This window comes from Rhinoraja longicauda, chromosome 5 (genome assembly GCF_053455715.1).
Source record: "Rhinoraja longicauda isolate Sanriku21f chromosome 5, sRhiLon1.1, whole genome shotgun sequence".
Lineage (NCBI taxonomy): Eukaryota > Metazoa > Chordata > Chondrichthyes > Rajiformes > Arhynchobatidae > Rhinoraja > Rhinoraja longicauda.
Window position 1 is genome coordinate 88,273,266 of NC_135957.1, and position 23,623 is coordinate 88,296,888.

A 23,623-nucleotide genomic window follows, 5' to 3' on the forward strand; every position below is an offset into this window, starting at 1 on the left:
TGTGATCATGGCTGATCATTCTCAATCAGTACCCCGTTCCTGCCTTCTCCCCATACCCCCTGACTCCGCTATCCTTAAGAGCTCTGGGGGTGGGGGTGGGGTGGGGGCCTGGAATGTGCTGCCAGGGGAGGGGCCTGGAACGTGCTGCCAGGGGTGGGGGTGGGGGCCTGGAACGTGCTGCCGGTGGGGGGGGGGGCTGGAACGTGCTGCCAGGGTGGGGGGGCGGCTGGAACATGCTGCCAGGGGTGGGGGTGGGGGTGGGGGCCTGGAACATGCTGCCAGGGGGTGGGGGTGGGGGCCTGGAACGTGCTGCCAGGGGTGGGGGGGGGGGGCCTGGAACGTGCTGCCAGGGGGGGGGGTTGGGGTGGGGGTGGGAGCCTGGAACGTGCTGCCAGGGGTGGGGGTGGGAGCCTGGAACGTGCTGCCAGGGGGGGGGGGGGTGGGGGTGGGGGCCTGGAACGTGCTGCCAGGGAGGGGGGTTGGGGGTCGGGGCCTGGAACGTGCTGCCAGGGGGGGGGGTGGGGGTGGGGGCCTGGAACGTGCTGCCAGGGGGGTGGGTTGGGGGTGGGGGTGGGAGCCTGGAACGTGCTGCCAGGGGAGGGGGGGTGGGGGCCTGGAACGTGCTGCCAGGGGGGGGGGGGGGTGGGGGTGGGAGCCTGGAACGTGCTGCCAGGGGGGGGGGGGGGCCTGGAACGTGCTGCCAGGTGGGGGGGTTGGGGGTGGGGGTGGGAGCCTGGAACGTGCTGCCAGGGGGGGGGGGGGGGGGGTGGGGTGGGGAGCCTGGAACGTGCTGCCTGCGGTGGGGGTGGAGGCAGATATGGCCGTGGTGTGTCAGAGACTTATGGATAGGCACACGAATATGCAGGGAATGGAGGGATATGAAACACATGCAAACTGTTAAGAGTTGGTCTTGTCATCATGTTCAACAGACACTTATGAACTCAAGAAAGGGTGTGGGGCGGGGTGGGGGGGGTTATAGTTAACTAAAATTGGAGAATTCAATGTTCATGCGATTGGGTTGTTCATAAGTGCTAGGAGCAGAATTAGGCCATTCAGCCCATCAAGTCTACTCCGCCATTCAATCATGGCTGATCTATCTCTCCTCCCCAACCCCATTCTCCTGCCTTCTCCCCATCACCCCTGACACTCGTACTAATCAAGAATCTGTCAATAGACACAAAAAGCTGGAGTAACTCAGCGGGACAGGCAGCATCTCTGGAGAGAAGTAATGGGTGACGTTTCTGGTCGAGACCGTTCTTCTTTCTCTCCAGAGATGCTGCCTGTCCCGCTGAGTTACTCCTGCTTTTTGTGTCCACCTTCAGTTTAAACCAGCATCTACAGTTCCTTCTTACCCAAGAATCTATCAATCTCCACCTTAAAAATACACATTGACTTGGCCTCCACAGCCGTCTGTGGCAATGACTTCAACAGATTCACCACCCTCTGACTGAAGAAATTCCTCCTCATGTACTTCCTAAAGGTACATCCTTTTATTCTGAGGCTGTGCCCTGTGGTCCTAGACTCTCCCACTCCACATTCAGTCTATCCAGGCCTTTCACTATTCTGTAAAGTAGTTTGGGTCGTAACAATGACTATTTGTTGAGATGTTGAGTAACATTTCACCATCCGTGCATTGGTTTCCCAACAGTGTCCTGGCCTTCAACACAGAGACTGTGGGCAGTCTGAGCTTCCTACTGAACGCTCTGAACTATCGAGAGAGGGTGCTTCAGCGCAGCTTGGCGGCTCGACTCTACAGCAAGGTAAGTCCACTGGCATCACACGTTTTTAATCATTTTATTAAATTGCTCTTCAACTCATTACCCGTTTCTAAATAAGTAGACAGAGTCATACAGCACGGAAACAGGCCCTTTCTATGTTTCTATGCATCACAGCATGGTTTGAGAACGACTACATCCAAGATGGCAAGAGTTTGGTAGAGTTATAGATGTAGCCTAGACCATTACACAAACCAACCTCCCTTCCATTGACTCCTCTCACCTTAAGGCTATGGCCTCTAGTACCTGAGATTAGTAGTTCTGTACTTGAGATTTCCACCCTCCATTCCCTGCATAGCCATGCGTTGTGAGAATACACTGATGCTAATTATATTATTTTGTGTCATCACACAACTGTTTGCCAATAGCGAGCAAATGTTAGTGCCATGTGGTTGGCCTCTGCAAGATCCTTTACAGTGCGTGTGTCATGCAGCATGTCACAGCTCAGGAGATGTTCCACAGTCTGGAGGCCCCGTCCACACTCGCAGTCTGCCATATCTTCAGTGTATCCACACGTCAACATGTTTGATTTGCTCCTCCCCGTGCCTGTCCTCAGTCTGTTGAGACTGCGCCAGGTTATCCACGGTTGGGCGGAACCTGGTGGGAGTTTCTCAGAGGGGTCGATTGCCATGTAAAACGTCTTCCAGAGATTTCTCTCGTCTCTCTTCCCAGAGTTTGAGCTTCTGGACGATGCACTGCAGTCCAGGGGATGGACAGAAGAGAGGAAACTTCTGTGTGATTTCAAACGCTGAGGTAGCAAAGGGTGGTCATATAGGGGGGTCTTTCACCCTCTGATTGTCTGAGGCGTTCTGTTTGACTGGTTACAGCTCTTCTGGTGCCAGGGAGTTGGTAGATGTTGTCAGTCTTGGTAGGTTTCATGCATCTACTGATGCAGTGACATCTTGTGTTTAGCACAGGATCAATCACACTGCACGGGCATAGACAATAGACAATAGGTGCAGGAGGAGGCCATTCAGCCCTTTGAGCCAGCACCGCCATTCAATGTGATCATGGCTGATCATTCTCAATCAGTACCCCGTTCCTGCCTTCTCCCCACACCCCTTGACTCCGCTATCCTTAAGAGCTCTACCTAGCTCTCTCTTGAATGCATTCAGAGAATTGGCCTCCACTGCCTTCTGAGGCAGAGAATTCCACAGATTTACAACTCTCTGACTGAAAAGGTTTTTCCTCATCTCCGTCCTAAATGGCCTCCCCTTTATTCTTAAACTGTGGCCCCTGGTTCTGGACTCCCCCAACATTGGGAACATGTTTCCTGCCTCTAACGTGTCCAACCCCTTAATAATCTTATATGTTTCGATAAGATCCCCTCTCATCCTTCTAAAAGGATACTCAGCAGTGGAGAAGCTGAGAGCCAGAGCTGTTGATGGAATGGTTTTAGAATTTGCTCCCCATTTGGAGGTACTCAGCTTGCTAAGAGGAGCATTTCTGGAACTGACTTTACATTGTATCCACTGATGCTAATTGTACTAAAGGAGGTGGACAATGTACCTTTTGCTCCCAAATGTTGGGTATTTTACAGGAAGCTGTTCATCGTTATTGGATGCTAATGTGCACCTTTTCATAGATAATGAAAAACAAAGAGGAACCGTTCAGTGCGTGGAACTCCTGCCTCCACCACGTGACCTGCCTGGCCCTGGCGCACATCCATCGAGGTCAGTGGGCTTCTCCACATCGTTGCTTCCCACCCTCACCTGTTCAGGCACTGCAAGCTAATCCGATATTAAAGTGGAGATTGACATGCTCTTGATATTTAGGAAAAAAAACTGTAGATGCTGGTTTAAATTGAAGGTAGACAACATGCTGGAGTAACTCAGCGGGACAGGCAGCATCACTGGAGAGAAGGAATCAGTGACGTTTTGGGTCGAGATCCTTCAAGAAGGTCTTGACCCGAAACATCATCTATTCCCTCTCTCCTGAGATGCTGCCTGACCCGCTGAGTTACTCCAGCATGGTGTCTACCATGCTCTTGATTCGTACGCGTATCAAAGGCTATGGGGAGAAGGCAGGACGATGGAGCTGAGAGAAGGATAGATCAGCCACGATTGAATTGATGGGCTGAATGGTCTAATTCTGCTCTTATGAACGTATAGCAGCTGCCACGAGAACTCTTACACCAGCTGAGGAGAATTACGTGGGCCCAGCCCTGATTGATTCTTTGGGTTTGTCTCTGATTCAGGGACTCTCAGTCTGAAGAAGGGTCTCGTTCCGAAACGTCACCTATCCCTTCTCTCCAGAGATGCTGCCTGTCCGTCTGAGTTACTCCAGCATTATGTGTCTATCTTCGGTGTAAACCTGCATCTGCAGTTCCTTCCTACACATTTCGTTTACTGCTGGGAACTTCAGTTGGTCCGACTGTATGGCTAGATTGTCTACGACATTTATGGACCTTGTGCTTACTGTTTGAAGGAAGGAAGGAAGGAAGGAACCATTTGCATTTGAAAACTCCATCCTTGTCCCATTTTGTATAAAACTCCTCCAGCATTCAATTGTCCCAGCACTTTAGCAATCAACAGTTGACCAGAGCACCCTTCCACTGGTAACATTGATTGGACTGGACGTACATCACCTGTTGGTGCAAGACCACTGCTTTGGAAAAGCGCAGTAGCAGAGGACATGGGTTTAAGGTGAGGGGGGAAAGATTTAACAAGAAACTGAAGGGTCACCTTTTCACACAGAGGGTGGTGGGTGTATGGAACAAGCTGCCGGATGAGGTAGTTGAGGCACGGACAATCGCAATGTTTAAGAAACATTTGGACAGCTAAATGGATAGGACTGGTGTGGAGGGATATAGCACACTCAGGTAGGTGGGACCAGTGTAGATGGGACATGTTGGGCAGAAGGGCCTGTTCACACCGCCGCCGAGGCCCCACCACTGTCGACGCCCCACTTCACACCTCCGTGGTGCCGACCTGGGCCCCAGCCGTGGGCTCCATCGCCCGCTTCACCCGACCCGGGCTACTACCCGCCAGGCCCCGACCCGGGCTACTACCACGAGGCCCCGACCCGGGCTACTACCACGAGGCCCTGACCCGGGCTACTACCCGCGAGACCCTGACCCGGGCTACTACCCACGAGGCCCCGACCCGGGCTACTACCCGCGAGGCCCGGACCCGGGCTACTACCCGCGAGGCCCCGACCCGGGCTACTACCCGCGAGGCCCCGACCCGGGCTACTACCCGCGAGGCCCCGACCCGGGCCCTGACCCGGGCTACTACCACGAGGCCCTGACCCGGGTTACGACCACGAGGCCCCGACCCGGGCTACTACCACGAGGCCCCGACCCGGGATACTACCCGCGAGGCCCCTACCCGGGCTATTACCCGCTTCACCCGACCCGGGCTACTACCCGTGAGGCCCCGACCCGGGCTACTACCAGCGAGGCCCTGGCTGGGCCCCGACCCGGGCTACTACCCGCGAGGCCCCGAACAGGGCTACTACCCGCGAGGCCCCGACCCGGGCCCTGACCCGGGCTACTACCACGAGGCCCTGACCCGGGCTACTACCACGAGGCCCCGACCCGGGCTACTACCACGAGGCCCCGACCCGGGCCCTGACCCGGGCTACAACCCGCGAGGCCCCGACCCGGGCTACTACCACGAGGCCCCAACCCGGGCTACTACCCGCGAGGCCCCGACCCGGCCCCTTACCCGGGCTACTACCCGCGAGACCCTGACCCGGGCTACTACCACGAGGCCCCGACCGGGCTACTACCCGCGAGGCCCCGACCCGGGCTACTACCACGAGGCCCTTACCCGGGCTACTACCCGCGAGGCCCCGACCCGGGCTACTACCCGCGATGCCCCGACCCGGGCCCTTACCCGGGCTACTACCACGAGGCCCCGACCCGGGCCCTGACCCAGTCTACTACCACGAGGCCCTGACCCGGGCCCTGACCCGGGCTACAACCCGCGAGGCCCCGACCCGGGCTACTACCCGCGAGGCCCCGACCCGGGCTACTACCCGCGAGGCCCCGACCCGGGCCCTGACCCGGGCTACTACCACGAGACCCCGACCCGGACTACTACCACGAGGCCCCGACCCGGGCTACTACCCGCGAGGCCCCTACCCGGGCTACTACCACGAGGCCCTGACCCGGGCTACTACCACGAGACCCCGACCCGGACTACTACCACGAGGCCCCGACCCGGGCTACTACCCGCGAGGCCCCTACCCGGGCTACTACCCGTGAGGCCCCGACCCGGGCTACTACCAGCGAGGCCCTGGCTGGGCCCCGACCCGGGCTACTACCCGCTTCAACCGACCCGGGCTACTACACGCCAGGCCCCGACCCGGGCTACTACCTGTGAGGCCCCTACCTGGGCTACTACCCGTGAGGCCCCGAACCGGGCTACTACCAGCGAGGCCCTGGCTGGGCCCCGACCCGGGCTACTACCCGCGAGGCCCCTACCCGGGCTACTACCCGCGAGGCCCCTACCTGGGCTACTACCCGCGAGGCCCCTACCCGGGCTAGTACCCGTGAGGCCCCGACCCGGGCTACTACACGCGAGGCCCCCACCCGGGCTACTACCCGCTAGGCCCCTACCCGGGCTACTACCCGCGAGGCCCCTACCCGGGCTACTACCCGCGAGGCCCCTACCCGGGCTACTACCCGCGAGGCCCCTACCCGGGCTACTACCCGCTTCACCCGACCCGGGCTACTACCCGTGTGGCCCCGACCCGGGCTACTACCAGCGAGGCCCTGGCTGGGCCCCGACCCGGGCTACTACCCGAGAGGCCCCGAACAGGGCTACTACCCGCGAGGCTCCGGCCGGGCCCCGACCCGGGCTACTACGCGGTGATCTAGGAGGCATTGAGACCGCTGCGCCATGTTCCCAGTCCACATCCGCGGCCCCACCGGCGGGCGGGAAGCCTTTTGAGGTGGTGGTTGACAGATTCTTGATCAGTGCGGGTGTCAGGGGTTATGGGTAGAAGGCAGGAGAATGGGGTTAGGAGGGAGAGAGAGATCAGCCATGATTGAATGGCAGAGTAGACGTGATGGGCCGAATGGCCTAATCCTGCTCCTAGAACCTATGAACTTATGAACTTCACAAGCAGCAAAGCTACTCCTTACTTGGTGACCTTGTATTTTTTGTTTTTCTCACTGGTTTCCGTTGCTGCTGGTCCGTTGAAGTTGATGTGTCCTGCTAATTCTATGGTGCTGAATCCCTCTGGTACTGCACTAAAGCTTGTCAGCCAACAGCAGCAGCTTGCTGTGGTGCTGCATCTTAAACATAGCAGCATGTCCCACAGTGCTTCCAAGGAGCAGAGTATGGGCACCAAGACACAACACAGGGTATTAAGCATGGGCACCAAGACACAACACAGGGTATTAAGTATGGGCACCAAGACACAACACAGGGTATTAAGTATGGGCACCAAGACACAACACAGGGTATTAAGTATGGGCACCAAGACACAACACAGGGTATTAAGTATGGGCACCAAGACACAACACAGGGTATTAAGTATGGGCACCAAGACACAACACAGGGTATTAAGCAGATACAAGGAGTTGCAGATGCTGGTTTACAAAAAAATAGAAACAAAGTGCAGGAGTAACTGCCCATTCGGCCAGTTAGCTCATTTGGTTAGAGCGTGGTGCTGATAACGCCATGGTCTTGCGTTCCATCCCGTCCGGGCCACTGCTTTACCTCACAGAATTTAAGTGGATATTTAGGGCGTCACGGTGGCGCAGCGGTAGAGTTGCCACCTTACAGCACCAGATACCTGGGTTCGATCCCGACTACAGGTGTTGTATGTACGGAGTTTGTACGCTTTCCTTGAGACTATGAGACTATGTGGGTTTTCTCCGGGTGCTCCGGTTTCCTACCACATGCCAAAGATGTTTAGGTTTGTAGATTAATTGGCTTTGGTAAAATTGTTCCTCGTGAGTAGTGCTGCAGTAACTCAGCGGTCCGGCAGCATCTGTGGATAAAAGGAATAGGTCATCCTTCTCTAGGATTCCGACCCGAAACGTCACCTATCCACGTTCTCCATAGATGCTGCCTGACCCGCTGAGTTACTCCAGCACTCTGTGAAACGTCACCTATCCATGTTCTCCACAGATGCTGCCTGACCCGCTGAGTTACTCCAGCACTCTGTGAAACGTCACCTATCCATGTTCTCCACAGATGCTGCCTGACCCGCTGAGTTACTCCAAAACGTTGTCTTAAGAAGGTATTGAGGTGTGTGAAGAGATAGCTTTAAAAAATGCTTTAGGAGAGTAATGAGAGTGCAGGATCTTTGCCACAGAAAGTGGTGTTGTATTTGTTGCCTGGGCTTGTGGGCTTGAGTTCCAGGGAGAGGTTGGATAGGCTTGGACTTTGTTATTTGGAGTGTAGGAGGCTGAGGGGCGACGTTATTGAGGTGAACAAGATCTTGAGGGGCACGGATAAAGTGAACACTCACAGTCTATTTCCCAGGGTAGAGGATTCTAAAACTAGAGGGCACAGGCTTAAGGTGAGAGGGGAGAGATTTAAGAGGGATGTCGGGGGCAAGGTTTTTCACTCAGAGGGTCGCCCGTATCTGGAATGAGCTGCCAGAGGAAGCTGTGGAAGCGGGTATAATGACCACTTTTAAAAGACATTTGGACAGATACTGGGATAGGAAGGGTTGAGAGGGATCTGGGGCAAATGCAGACAGATGAGACGAGTCCAATCTGTCACCATTTTAGGCATGGCCAAGGTGGGCTGAAGGGCCTGCCTGGTGCTGCACTGCTCTGTGAGTGATGTTCCATACCATGTCAATGTCGTGGGTCAGGCGTAGTCTGTCACTATTTTCTGTAGGTAGCAGATAACCTTTTCAATCCTTTTAGCCACCCACACAAGTAAAAAAAGCTTTAAAAATTGCATTTGCATGCAACAGTAGTTCTGCTTTTCCTTTTAATGTGGCATAAACATAAGTGTTTGCATACAATAAAATGTCAGGCGGTATATTCAGAGTTAGGAGCTCGTGCTTGGATCAGAATCCATTGTTTCCATGCAATTAATTTATTGCAGTTAATTAAGACATTACACATTTTTGTGATCTGCTGCAGCAGAAGTTAAACTATGGGTGTAACTTCTAGTTTAGTTTAGTTTAGGGATACAGCGCGGAAACAGGCCCTTCGGCCCACTGAGTCTGCACTGACCAGCGATCCTCGCACACTAACACAATCCTACACACTAGGGACAATTTACAATTATACCACGCCAATCAACGAACAAACCTGTACGTCTTTGAAGTGTGGGAGGAAACCGAAGATCTCGGAAAAGACCCGCGCGGTCACGGGGACAATGTACATATTCTGTACTGACTGCACCTGTAGTCAGGATGGAACCCGGGTCTCTGGCACTGCAAGGCAGCAACTCTACCACTGCACCACCGTGCCACCCCAACTGCAAACAGCCACTAGGAATGGGTGACGTTTTGGGTCGAGACCATTCTTCAGACCCTTCTCGACCTGAAACGTCACCCATTCCTTCTCCCCTGAGATGCTGCCTGACCCGCTGAGTTACTCCAGCATTTTGTGACTACCTTCGATTTAAACCAGCATCTGCTGTTACTTCCTACACATCAGCCACTAGGTTTTGGTTTCTATTGGGATTTTTTTATCCCATGCTTATTGCACAAAGTATTGCCAAAGTTCCTCCAGCCAATGGCTTTAGTTTATAAATGAACCGGAAGAGTGTGAGCTGGAAATACAGTTGCTGTGTACATTACGATGGAAACGTTCTTGAGCATGGATGCCCACAAGCATTTCATCAATGCTGTTCACTTTACATCCTAACCAGTGCACAACCCAAAACAAATGAATATGTTGGGAACAAACTGCAGATGCTGGTTAAAATCGAAGGTAGACGCAAAACGCTGGAGTAACTCAGCGGGTCAGGCAGCATCTCGGGAGAGAAGGAATGGGTGACGTTTCGGGTCGAGACCCTTCTTCAGACTGATGTCAGGGGAGGGGGAGACCAGGTCCAGTGCCAGACCCGGGTTCCATCCTGACTACAGTGTGTGTTGGATAGCCTTAGTGTGCGGAGGACAGCACAGACTCAGTGAGCCGAAGGGCCTGTTTCCGCACTGTATCTCAAAACTAAACTAAACTAAACTAAACACAAAGATAAATACCTAGGCAGTATTTACTCTCATACAGCAGAGAAACAGGCCCTTCAGCCCAACTGGTCGATGCTGACCAAGGTGCCCCATCTAAGCTAGTCCCATTTACCCATGTTTGCCCCAAATTGACCTCAGGGAATATTTGCAAGGACATACTCTTGTGCAGAGGGTGGTGGACACCTGGCACTGTCAGAGATGGTGGTGGAGGCAAATACGATGGTGCCGTTTAAAGGTCTTTTGGACCGACACATGGATATGCAGGGAATGGAGGGATGTGGATTATGTGCGGGTAGATAAGAGTTGGTTTTGGCATCATGTTCGGCACAGACATTGTGTGCCAACTCTAAGGGCGGTCACGGTGGCACAGCGGTGAAGTTGCCGCCTTACAGTGAATGCAGCGCTGGAGACCCGGGTTCAATCCTGACTACGGGTGCTGTCTGTACGGAGTTTGTACGTTCTCCCCGTGACCTGCGTGGGTTTCCTCCGGGCGCTCCGGTTTCCTCCCACACTCCAAAGACGTACGGTTTGTAGGTTAATTGGCTGGGAAAATGTAAAAATTGTCCCTAGTCGGTGTAGGATAGTGTTAATGTGCGGGGATCGCTGGTCGGCGCGGACCGGTGGGCCGAAGGGCCTGTTTCTGCGCTGTATCTCTAAACTAAACTAAACTAAACTGGTGTGTACCTGTGCTGCACTGGTCTAGGGTCTACCTTTTGCTCTGAGAAGGTAGTCCACATCTGGCATGAACTGACAGAGGAAGCTACAGATCCAGATATAATTACGACATTTAATAGACATTTGGAAAGATATATGGATAGGAAGGGTTTAGAGGCATGTAGTGGGCTGAATGCAGGCAATTGGAACTGGCCCAGTAAGCCACATTTGTTGGAAAAAGAACTGCAGATGCTGGTTTAAATCAAAGGTAGACACAAAATGCTGGAGTAACTCCGCGGGTCAGGCAGCATCTCAGGAAAGAAGGATCCGACGTTTCGGATCTCTTCAAAAGAAGGGTCTTGACCCAAAACATCACCCATTCCTTCTCTCCCGAGATGCTGTCTGACCCACGGAGTTACTCCAGCATTTTGTGACTGCCAAATATGTCGGTATGGACAGGGTGGGCCGGAAGGCTCTGGGACTTGAAGCTGTTTCATCTTGGTCTTGCTTGGTTACAGTGACCTTAGAGCGGTTCTGGAAAGCAGTGGAGACCTGTCCCGTCCTCGAAGACCAGGCTTTGCTGAAGAAGGTGAGATCATGCATGGAAACGCTCCCCCCCACCCCACCCCCCACAATTCCACAGATGCACCACCCTCTGACTAAAGAAATTCCTCATCTCCTTCCTAAAGGAATGTCCTTTAGACTCTCCCACTAGTGGAAGCATCCTCTCCACACCCACTCTATCCAGGCCGCTCACAGTATACTAGTGAGAGGCCCCATAGCAGAAGCTATGTCCACGTCGCTGGGCTGGAAGCTGGAAGTGTCCTGAGCTCATTCTGCTCGCACCATCATCTACTGTGTGGCTGTGCGGTCCCTGGGCTGCTGTGTGCTTCTCAGTGAGGCCCGTTACTCATGTGCTGGGCCGTTGGCGGCTGGCAGGGAGGGAAACAAACATCATGGCGCCCTATGTGGGCTGCTGAAGATCAACCGCTGATCTGGCAACCCCACCACAAGCTGCAACCTGCTGGCACGGCACGGCACGGCTGGCAGGAACGTGGGTGTGGAGTGTTAGTCGCAATCCACATCAGTTTTAAATAAAACTCCATTATCTCGACTCAACCCTATCTATCAGCAGCACTTATTGAAGCAAACGTCTGAGCAGCTTTGCAGTGGGGATGGCTAGCAACTGAGCAAACCTCGCTTATCAGGAACGGGGCACCCGAGACCTTTAAAGCTGCACTTGGTTCATGCTAGGATATGTTTGCTGAGATAACAAGTGCCCCCTGCTTGCTCAGCAGCAGAAAGTGCTCTTTCCTCACCGCCTCTCCCCCACCCTCACCCCAAATCTCCAGCTCCCCCACCCCCACACCAAATCTCCAGCTCCCCCACCCCCACACCAAATCTCCAGCTCACCCACCCCCTCCCCAAATCTCCAGCTCCCCACCCCCTCCCCAAATCTCCAGCTCCCCACCCCCTCCCCAAATCTCCAGCTCCCCCTCCCCAAATCTCCAGCTCCCCACCCCCTCCCCAAATCTCCAGCTCCCCCACCCTCACACCAAATCTCCAGCTCCCCACCCCCTCCCCAAATCTCCAGCTCCCCACCCCCTCCCCAAATCTCCAGCTCCCCACCCCCTCCCCAAATCTCCAGCTCCCCCTCCCCAAATCTCCAGCTCCCCACCCCCTCCCCAAATCTCCAGCTCCCCCTCCCCAAATCTCCAGCTCACCCACCCCCTCCCCAAATCTCCAGCTCCCCACCCCCACACCAAATCTCCAGCTCACCCACCCCCACACCAAATCTCCAGCTCACCCACCCCCACACCAAATCTCCAGCTCCCCACCCCCACACCAAATCTCCAGCTCCCCCACCCCCACACCAAATCTCCCGCTCCCCACCCCCTCCCCAAATCTCCAGCTCCCCCACACCAAATCTCCAGCTCCCCACCCCCACACCAAATCTCCCGCTCCCCACCCCCTCCCCAAATCTCCAGCTCCCCCACACCAAATCTCCAGCTCCCCACCCCCACACCAAATCTCCAGCTCCCCCACCCTCACCCCAAATCTCCAGCTCCCCCACCCCCACACCAAATCTCCCGCTCCCCACCCCCTCCCCAAATCTCCAGCTCCCCCACCCCAAATCTCCAGCTCCCCTACCCTCACCCCAAATCTCCAGCTCCCCCACCCCCTCCCCAAATCTCCCGCTCCCCCACCCCCTCCCCAAATCTCCGGCTCCCCCTCCCCAAGCCTCCGGCTCCCCAGTGCCTCTACACAATGGGCCTGCTTCCACAATGGTGCCCAGCCCAGGCGAGTATTTGCGTGCTAACCACTGAAGCAGATCTACAATCACATATTACAATCCCGCCACTCTCTTAAATCTCTACTCCTACAGCAACATTAATTATGATCTCCTTAAATTACTTTGCACTAAACGTTATTCCCTTATCATGTATCTGTACACAGTGAACGACCCGATTGTAATCATGTATTGTCTTTCTGCTGACTGGTTAGCACGCAACAAAAGCTTTTCACTGTACCTCAGTACACGTGACAATAAACTGAACTAAACTAAACTGAACTGAACAATAGGTTGTCACTCTGTGGATGGGGGAGCATCAGCCTTGGTGCAGGGCATCGCCGGCAGAGTTGCCCACTGCCACAGGAGGAGATGCAGTGGGCTGTTCTGTACATACTGTACTGGCCGGGCCATTGTGCTCATGTACGGGGATAGTCTTGCTGAACTAGACAGTAGACAATAGTCAATAGGTGCAGGAGGAGGCCATTCAGCCCTTCGAGCCAGCACCGCTATTTACTGTGATCATGGCTGATCATCCACAATCTGCCTTCTCCGCATATCCCTTGACTCCGCTATCTTTAAGAGCTCTATCTATCTCTCTGTTGAAAGCATCCAGAGAATTGGCCTCCACTGCCTTCTGAGGCAGAGAATTCCACAGATTCACAGATTCACAGGTGAAAAAGTTTTTCCTCATCTCCGTTCTAAATGGCCTACCCCTTATACTTAAACTGTTGCCCCTTGTTCTGCACTCCCCCAACATTGGGAGCATGTTTCCTGCCTCTAGCGTGTCCAATCCCTTAAAAACTTTATATCGCTCCAGTCTTTCAACATATGACAGTCCCGCCATCCCGGGAATTAACCTAGTGAACCTACACTGCACGCCCTCAATAGCAAGAATATCCTTCCTCAAATTTGGAGACCAAAACTGAACACAGTACTCCAGGTGCGGTCTCACTAGGGCCCTGTACAACTGCAGAAGGACCTCTTTGCTTCTACTGTATACTCAACTCCTCTTGTTGTATGCAACTGTATGCAAAAAAATGTATTTCACTGTACCTGGTACACATAGAGCCATAGAGTGATACAGCGTGGAATCATCCCCTTTGACCCAACTTGCACACAACGGACAACATGTCCCAGCTACACTGGTCCCACCTGCCTGCGTTTGGCCCATATCCCTCCAGACCTGTCCTATCCATGTAGACGTGACAATAAAGAAACCATTGACCATTGAGAGGCTGGGAAACCACCACTGCAGGTTATACTCCAAGGCACGACCCCCCCCCCCCCCCCCCCGACTCTGTGTCGAAAAGAGTCTGAGTTTGAGTTCAGTTTATTGTCACGTGTACCAAGGTACAGTGAAAAGCTTTTGTTGCGTGCTAACCAGTCAGCGGAAAGACAACACATGATGACAATCAAGCCGTCCACGGAGAAGAAGCAGAGAAGATTTATAAGAAGACACGAGGAATTGCAGATGCTGGAATCTTGAGCAAAGCACAAAAGGCTGGTGAAGGGTCTCAATCCCAAATGTCACCTATCCATGTTCTCCAGAGATGCTGCCTGACCCGCTGAGTTACTCCAGCACTCTGTGAAACGTCACCTATCCATGTTCCTCACAGATGCTGCCTGACCCGCTGAGTTACTCCAGCACTCTGTGAAACGTCACCTATCCATGTTCTCCACAGATGCTGCCTGACCCGCTGAGTTACTCCAGCACTCTGTGAAACGTCACCTATCCATGTTCTCCAGAGATGCTGCCTGACCCGCTGAGTTACTCCAGCACTCTGTGAAACGTCACCTCTCCATGTTCTCCACAGATGCTGCCTGACCCGCTGAGTTACTCCAGCACTCCGTGAAACGTCACCTCTCCATGTTCTCCACAGATGCTGCCTGACCCGCTGAGTTACTCCACGGGACCCACCCCCTCCCCTGACATCAGTCTGAAGAAGGGTCTCGACCCGAAACGTCACCAATTCTTTCTCTCCAGAGATGCTGCCTGACCCACTGAGTTACTCCAGCACTGTGTGTCTACTGATGCGGGACTGTTCTGTGTTCTGTGCTCGAGGAGAAATGGCAATCAGATTGCCTGCTTGATATTGCGTGCGTTTCCTTATGTTTTGCATGACTGTAGCATTGTCTCCCCATTGCCAGACTCCACCTCATGTCTGTGGGCTGCAGTATTGATTGTAACTGCTAGGTATTTCCCCTTTGTGGCAACCGAGACAGTATCAAATGGATGGAATTTAGAAATGACTTGAGTGAGTGAAAAGCTAATTTGTCTCTGCTTTGCTGAACTATTCTTGTTGGGTATTTTGAAACACTTTTTGAGTGTCTAGCTTCTTGCCACCACAAAGAAAGCTGGTTGGCAATTGCATTTAAAAATCTGCAGTACGATAGAAGAATTGTAAATGCAGGCAAATAGGAACAGAAACATAGAAACATGTTGGCCTTCATAACCAGAGGATTTGAGCACAAGAGCAAAGAGGTCCTTCTACAGTTGTACAGGGCCCTGGTGAGACCACATCTGGAGTATTGTGTGCAGTTTTGGTCTCTTAATTTGAGGAAGGACGTCCTTGCTATTGAGGCAGTGCAGCGTAGGTTCACGAGGTTAATCCCCGGGATGGTGGGACTGTCATATGTCAGAGTGAGGCCCAGCGCAAATTGGAGGAACAGCACCTCATATTTCACTTGGGTAGTTTACACCCCAGCAGTATGAACATTGACTTCTCTAACTTCAGATAGCCCTTGCTTTCCCTCTCCATCCCCTCCCCCTTCCCAGTTCTCCCACCAGTCTTCCTGTCTCCGACTATATTCTATCTCTGTCCCACCCACTCCCCTGACATCAGTCTGAAGAAGGGTTTCGACCCGAAACGTCACCCATTCCTTCTCTCCAGAAATGCTACCTGTCCCGCTGAGTTACTGCAGCATTTTGTGTGCACAGTGGGATATAGACCAGCTACAGCAATGGGCAGGGAAATGGCAGATGGAATTTAACGCGTAAGTGTCAGGTGTTGCACTTTGAGAGGTTGAATGTGAGGAAAGATATACAAGTAGTGGCATGAACCTTAACAGCATCGATGTGCAGAGGGATCTTGGGCTCCAAGTCCATAACTCCCTGAAAGTGGCAACACAAGTACATGGCATGGTAACGACGGCATATGGAGTGCTTGCTTCCATGGGTCGAGGCATAGGATAGACTCGGATCATTTCCATCAGAATGCTGGAGGTTGTGGAGAGGCAAGAGAGAAGTACATCCAATTATGAGAGACATAGAAAGGGTAGACAGTCAGATCCTTGTTCCCAGGATGGAACAATCAAATACAGGAGGGCATTGCTTTAAGGTGAGAGGGGCAAAGTTTAAAGGAGATGTGTGGGGCAAGGGTGGTGGGGGCATGGCACGCACTGCCAGGGGTGGTGGTGGAGGCAGATACCATAGTGGTGTTTGGATAGCCACATGGAAATGCAGGGAATGGAGGGTTGTGGATGATATGATGGCAGATACGAATCGTTCGTCATTGTGTTCAGCACAGAGTGTCTGAAGGGCCTGTTGTTGTGCTGTATGTTCTATTTAATTACACAAATCTTTAACCTGTAATTTGTGTATATATTTTTTCTTGTAATGCATTACAAAGATACAAAAATGTTGCCAATGTTGGGGGAGTCCAGAACCAGGGGCCACAGTCTGAATAAAGGGGAGGCCATTTAAAACGGAGGTGAGAAGAAACTTTTTCACCCAGAGAGTTTGTGGGATTCTCTGTCACAGAAGGCAGTGGAGGCCAATTCACTGGATGAATTTAAAAGATAGAGCTCTAGGGGCTAGTGGAATCAAGGGATATGGGGAGAAGGCAGGCACGGGTTACTGATTGTGAATGATCAGCCATGATCATAATGAATGGCAGTGCTGGCTCGAAGGGCCAAATGGCCTCCTCCTGCACCTATTGTCTATGTCTATAACAATTAGAAGGTGCTGAGATGCTGCTCACTTCAGCCTCTGTGGAGGTGGAAGCACGATGAGCATTTCAGGTTGATGGCCTTTCATCACAACTCATGACAGAGGTCACCGGAGCAGAACTGTCAACTCTGTTCCCCTGCCCACGGCACAGCTGTCTTGTGTACTTCTGCTAGCTCGGCTTTCAATTCAGCTTCACAGCATCTGCACCATTTCCCTTTGTGTTGTGAGGAGGAACAGGAAATAGAGCCACAGAGTTGTACAGGCCAATCGGCCCACTTTCTCCATGCTGACCAAACTGGAATACTAGGAAGTCCCATTTGCCTGCATTTGGCCCAAATCCCTTTAAACCCTTCCTCTCCATCTATCTGTCCAAATCTCCATTAAAACTCAGAATTGTATCTGCTTCTATAGCTTCCTCTGGCAGCTCATTCCAGATACGGACTACCCTCTGAATGAAAAAGTTGCCCCCAATGTCCCTCTTAATCTCTCCTTAAGCCTTTAGCCTCTAGTTTTAGAATCCTCTACTCTGGGAATCTGCATTGGTGCTACCTCTTGCACCCATGCAGAACTCACTGACTTCATACACTTCACCTCCAATTTCCATCCTGCCCTTAAATATACCTGGACTATCTCCGACATCTCCCTCCCGTTTCTGGACCTCACCATCTCCATCACAGGAGACAGACAAGTGACTGACATGTACTATAAACCCACTGACTCGCACAGCTATCTGGACTACACTTCTTCCCACCCTGTCTGCTGCAAAAAGTCTATCCCCTACTCCCAATTCCTCCGTCTACGCCGCATCTGCGCCCGGGATGAGGTGTTTCACACTAGGGCTTCCGAGATGTTCTCATTCTTCAGGAAACGGGGCTTCCCCTCCTCCATTATAGATGAGGCTCTCACTAGGGCCTCTTCTACATCCCGCAGCTCCGCTCTTGCTCCCCCTCCCCCCACTCGCAACAAGGACAGAATCCCCCTCGTTCTCACCTTCCACCCCACCAGCCAGCGGATCCAACATCCGCCAACATTTCCGTCACCTACAACGGGACCCCACCACTGGCCACATCTTCCCATCCCCTCCCCTCTCTGCGTTCCGCAGAGACCGTTCCCTCCGTAACTCCCTGGTCCACTCGTCCCTTCCCACCCAAACCACCCCATCCCCGGGCACTTTCCCCTGCAACCGCTGGAGATGCAACACCTGTCCCTTTACCTCCCCCCTCAACTCCATCCAAGGACCCAAACAGTCTTTCCAGGTGAGACAGAGGTTCACCTGCACCTCCTCCAACCTCATCTATTGCATCCGCTGCTCTGGATGTCAACTTATTTACATCGGCGAAACCAAGCGCAGGCTCGGCGATCGTTTCGCTCAACACCTGCGCTCGGTCCGCGTTGACCAAACTGATCTCCCGGTGGCCGAGCACTTCAACTCCCCCTCCCATTTCCAATCTGACCTTTCTGTCATGGGCCTCCTCCAGTGCCATAGTGAGGCCCACCGGAAAATGGAGGAACAGCACCTCATATTTCGCTTGGGCAGCTTGCAGCCCAGTGGTAGGAACATCGACTTCTCCAACTTTAGATAGTTCCTCTGTCCCTCTCTTCCCAGATCTCCCTCCATCTTCCTGTCTCCACCTATATCCTTCCTTTATCCCGCCCCCCTGACATCAGTCTGAAGAAGGGTCTCGACCCAAAACGTCACCCATTCCTTCTCTCCTGAGATGCTGCCTGACCTGCTGAGTTACTCCAGCATTTTGTGAATATATACCTTCGATTTGTACCAGCATCTGCAGTTATTTTCTTATATTAGCTGTGTCCAGTAGTTGGGGTATTATGTTACAGTTCTACAAGACATTGGTGAGGCCACACTTGGAGTGCAGTGTTCAGGTTTTGTCACCTTGCTACAGTATTAAAGTGGAAAAGGTGCAGAGAAGATTTACGAGGATGTTGCCAGGAGTCGCCAGTGTGTCTATCTATCTTTGATATAAACCAGTAACTGCAGTTCTTTGTATCAACATTCTCTGAGTCTTCACAGCTTAATGGCATCAATCCTGCAGTAGGATCATCAAGACCTACCTCAAGGATATGAGCTTAATTGTTTTTAGATTGGTTTGACAATAGGTGCAGGAGGAGGCCATTCGGCCCTTCGAGCCAGCACCACCATTCAATGTGATCATGGCTGATCATTCTCAATCAGTACCCCGTTCCTGCCTTCTCCCCATACCCCCTGACTCCGCTATCCTTAAGAGCTCTATCCAGCTCTCTCTTGAATGCATTCAGAGAATTGGCCTCCACTACCTTCTGTGGCAGAGAATTCCACAGATTCACAACTCTCTGACTGAAAAGGTTTTTCCTCATCTCCGTTCTAAATGGCCTTCCCCTTATTCTTGGACTGTGGCCCCAGGTTCTGGACTCCCCCAACATTGGGAACATGTTTCCTGCCTCTAACGTGTCCAACCCCTTAATAATCTTACATGTTTCGATAAGATCCCCTCTCATCCTTCTAAATTCCAGCGTATACAAGGCTAGTCACTCCAGTCTTTCAACATACGACAGTCCCGCCATTCCGGGAATTAACCTAGCAATCCTACGCTGCACGCCCTCAATAGCAAGAATATTTTTCCTCAAATTTGGAGACCAAAACTGCACACAGTACTCCAGGTGCGGTCTCACTAGAGCCCTGTACAACTGCAGAAGGACCTCTTTGCTCCTATACTCAACTCCTATTGTTATGAAGGCCACATTCCATTGGCTTTCTTCACTGCCTGCTGTACCTGCATGCTTCCTTTCAGTGACTGATGCACTAGGACACCCAGATCTCGTTGTACATCCCCTTTTCCTAACTTGACACAGTTCAGTTAATAATCTGCCTTCCTATTCTTACCACCAAAGTGGGTAACCTCACACTTATCCACATTAAACTGCATCTGCCATGCATCCGCCCACTCACACAACCTGTCCAAGTCACCCTGCAACCTCATAGCATCTTCCCCACAGTTCACACTACCACCCAGCTTTGTGTCATCTGCAAATTTGCTAATGGTACTTTTAATCCCTTCATCCAAGTCATGAATGTATATTGTAAATAGCTGCGGTCCCAGCACCGAGCCTTGCGGTACCCCACTACTCACTGGCTGCCTGGTTTGCTTTTACGCGCCTGCATCTTAAAGGTTAAATCGCACTGAGCTTGATGTGTCACTGACCACAAGCTAGAGATCAAACAATGCTGAGGTGGTCACTGACTTAGACTACACTCTTTGCTGCAACTCCGTTTAGTTTTGAGATACAGCATGGAAACAGCCCCTTCGGCCCACCGTGTTTGTCGACCAGCGATCAACCCATACACTAGCATTATGCTACACACTACAAACCTACACGGGGCGGCACAGTGATGCAGCGGCAGAGTTGCTGTCTTACAGCCCTTGCAGCGCCGGAGACCCGGGTGCTGTCTGTACATAGTTTGTACGTTCTCCCCATGACCGCGTGGGTTTTCTTCGAGATCTTCGGTTTCCTCCCACATTCCAAAGATGTACAGGTTTGTAGGTTAATTGGCTTGGTATAAATGTAAATTGTCCCCAGTGTGTGTGTAGGATAGCGTTAATGTGCGGGGATCGCTGATCGGTGCGGACTTGGTGGGCCGAAGGGCCTGTTTCCACGCTGTATCCCCAAACTAAACTAAACCTGTACGTCTTTGGGAAGGAAAACGGAGCGCCTGGAGAAAACCCACGTGGTCATGGATAAATCTTACAAACTCCGTACTGACAGCACCCACAGTCAGTATTGAACCCTGATCTCTGGCCCTGTGAGGCAGCAACTCTAGTGCTACACCACTGTGATGATCTTTGTACACAGTCAGAGATGAGAGAGAATATTCAATTCATCAGGAGTTACAGCCAAGCTCATGTTGATGCAACAGTAACAAGCGGGGTTGCCACCTTCCTCACTCCCAAATATGGAACAAGGTGACGTCATCGCCCCGCGCCCCACGTCACCTCACCCAGCCAGCGGCCGTCATTGGTGGAGCGGGAGCACGTGGCCGCTGGCTGGGTGAGGTGACGTGGGGCTCGTGGCGATGACGTCACCTTCTCCCTTATTTGGGAGTGAGGAAGGTGGCAACCCTACTAATACGGGACAAATGCGGTCCCGTACAGAAAAACTAATTTCGCCCAAAATACGGGATGTCCCGGCTAATACGGGACAGTTGGCAACCCTAGTAACAAGGGACAAGGGACTTGGAGCGACTAGGCTTGTATACACTGGAATTTAGAAGGATGAGAGGAGATCTTATCGAAACGTATAAGATTATTAAGGGGTTGGACACGTTAGAGGCAGGAAACATGGTCCCAATGTTGGGGGAGTCCAGAACAAGGGGCCACAGTTTAAGAATAAGGGGTAGGCCATCTAGAACTGAGATGAGGAAAAACCTTTTCAGTCAGAGAGTTGTGAATCTGTGGAATTCTCTGCCTCAGAAAGCACTGGAGGCCAATTCTCTGAATGCTTTCAAGAGAGAACTAGATAGAGCTCTTAAGGATAGCAGAGTCAGGGGGTATGGGGAGAAGGCAGGAACGGGGTACTGATTGAGAATGATCAGCCATGATCACATTGAATGGCGGTGCTGGCTCGAAGGGCCGAATGGCCTCCACCTGCACCTATTGTCTATTGACTTGGTGTGTCAAATTTAAAGCAAACCTGATTGAAGTATAGACTAGGTGCTAAGAGCTCTCTTATACCTGCATTAAGGAGGCATTTCAACACACCCACCTGAGCAATTACAAACACCTGTGAAGCCATGTGTCCCAAACATTATGGTGCCATGAAATGGGGGGGACTGTAGTGGCCTGGCGGAGGCCAGAGAAAAGGCAAGACGCCAGGCAGTGTTTAGTAAGATTCTTTTATTAGGCTGTGAGCTCCTGCCCACAGCTTAGTTCTCCTAGGGATAAGATACGCCTTCCCTTGGTCTGGCTTTTAACCCCTTTCGCCTGTCCGTCACGTAACGAGGGGGCTGACCCAAGGAGTGGCCTGATCCGCCACAGGACCCCCCCCAAGAACCGGAGGTACAAAACGGACAGGAGGGCGCACGAGGCGACCAGCCCGGGTGCGCACCATGACCGGCGCAGGGACCGGCGACTGACCGACAGGTGGAGGGGTCGTAGCAGACCTCAGGCTCTTCGGTCCACAGGGTCGGGAGTTTGAGGGAGACGGCATCGAGGTCGGCAGGACCGAGGGCGGCAGGACCGGGTTGCACGAGGGCGGCAGGACCGGGTTGCACATTATCGTTTGACATCACTACGTGTGATGTCCGTCGAGGTCACCAATGTAGTGGCCTGGCGGAGGCCAGAGAAAAGGCAAGATGCCAGGCAGTGTTTAGTAAGATTCTTTTATTAGGCTGTGAGCTCCTGCCCACAGCGTAGTTCTCCTAGGGATAAGATACGCCTTCCCTTGGTCTGGCTTTTAACCCCTTTCGCCTGTCCGTCACGTAACGAGGGGGCTGACCCAAGGAGTGGCCTGATCCGCCACAGGACTATGTATAAACACTGCTGTAATTTCTACATGGTGAAACCAAAATGTATAGAAATGGCCTTTAATAAAATCCTGACAATATGCACTTCAACCACATGTGATTTTTTTCTATTACAAATTTCAAATTGTGGAGTAGAGGCAAATAAATAAATGATGGGTCTTTGTCCCAAACATTATGGAGGGCACTGTACGTAACCATAACAGTGCAAACCAAAGTCGGCAGTGCAACCACAGACACCGTTTTTAAAGTAGACCACAGTTGCTGGGGTCAGTGTTGTGCAGTGTTCAAGAGCCTGATGGTTGCTGGGAAGAAGCTGTTCTTGAACCTGGAGGTCACGGTTTTCAGGCTCCTGGACCTTCTTCCTGATGGTAGCAGCGAGATGAGAGTGTGGCCAGGGTGGTGTGGGTCAGTGAGAGTGTGGCCAGGGTGGTGTGGGTCAGTGAGTGTGTGGCCAGGGTGGTGTGGGTCAGTGAGAGTGTGGCCAGGGTGGTGTGGGTCAGTGAGAGTGTGGCCAGGGTGGTGTGGGTCAGTGAGAGTGTGGCCAGGGTGGTGTGGGTCAGTGAGAGTGTGGCCAGGGTGGTGTGGGTCAGTGAGAGTGTGGCCAGGGTGGTGTGGGTCAGTGAGAGTGTGGCCAGGGTGGTGTGGGTCAGTGAGAGTGTGGCCAGGGTAGTGTGGGTCAGTGAGAGTGTGGCCAGGGTGGTGTGGGTCAGTGAGAGTGTGGCCAGGGTGGTGTGGGTCAGTGAGAGTGTGGCCAGGGTGGTGTGGGTCAGAGAGTGTGGCCAGGGTGGTGTGGGTCAGTGAGAGTGTGGCCAGGGTGGTGTGGGTCAGTGAGAGTGTGGCCAGGGTGGTGTGGGTCAGTGAGAGTGTGGCCAGGGTGGTGTGGGTCAGTGAGAGTGTGGCCAGGGTGGTGTGGGTCAGTGAGAGTGTGGCCAGGGTGGTGTGGGTCAGTGAGAGTGTGGCCAGGGTGGTGTGGGTCAGTGAGAGTGTGGCCAGGGTGCTGTGGGTCAGTGAGTGTGGCCAGGGTGGTGTGGGTCAGTGAGAGTGTGGCCAGGGTGGTGTGGGTCAGTGAGAGTGTGGCCAGGGTGGTGTGGGTCAGTGAGAGTGTGGCCAGGGTGGTGGGTCAGTGAGAGTGTGGCCGGGGTGCTGTGGGTCAGTGAGAGTGTGGCCAGGGTGGTGTGGGTCAGTGATGATGCTGGCTGCCTTTTTGAGGCAGCGTCTCCTGTAGATGCCTTCGATGGTGGGGAGGTCAGTACCTGTGATGGGCCGGGCAGTGTCCACCATTCTCTGTAGGTCCCTTCGATGGTGGGGAGGTCTGTGTTGAA

General features: G+C 53.0%; 1 protein-coding gene across 2 annotated transcripts in view; it reads left to right on the forward strand.

Annotated features, from left to right (window-relative positions):
* Window positions 1–23,623, forward strand: part of acoxl (acyl-CoA oxidase-like) — a 323,411-nt gene that overhangs the window by 259,386 nt on the left and 40,402 nt on the right. For both annotated transcript variants that reach the window (XM_078400283.1, XM_078400282.1), the window contains 3 exons: window positions 1,649–1,760; window positions 3,361–3,448; window positions 11,060–11,130. In XM_078400283.1, the coding sequence (XP_078256409.1) occupies window positions 1,649–1,760; window positions 3,361–3,448; window positions 11,060–11,130 (271 nt within the window). The remainder of the gene's footprint in view (window positions 1–1,648; window positions 1,761–3,360; window positions 3,449–11,059; window positions 11,131–23,623) is intronic.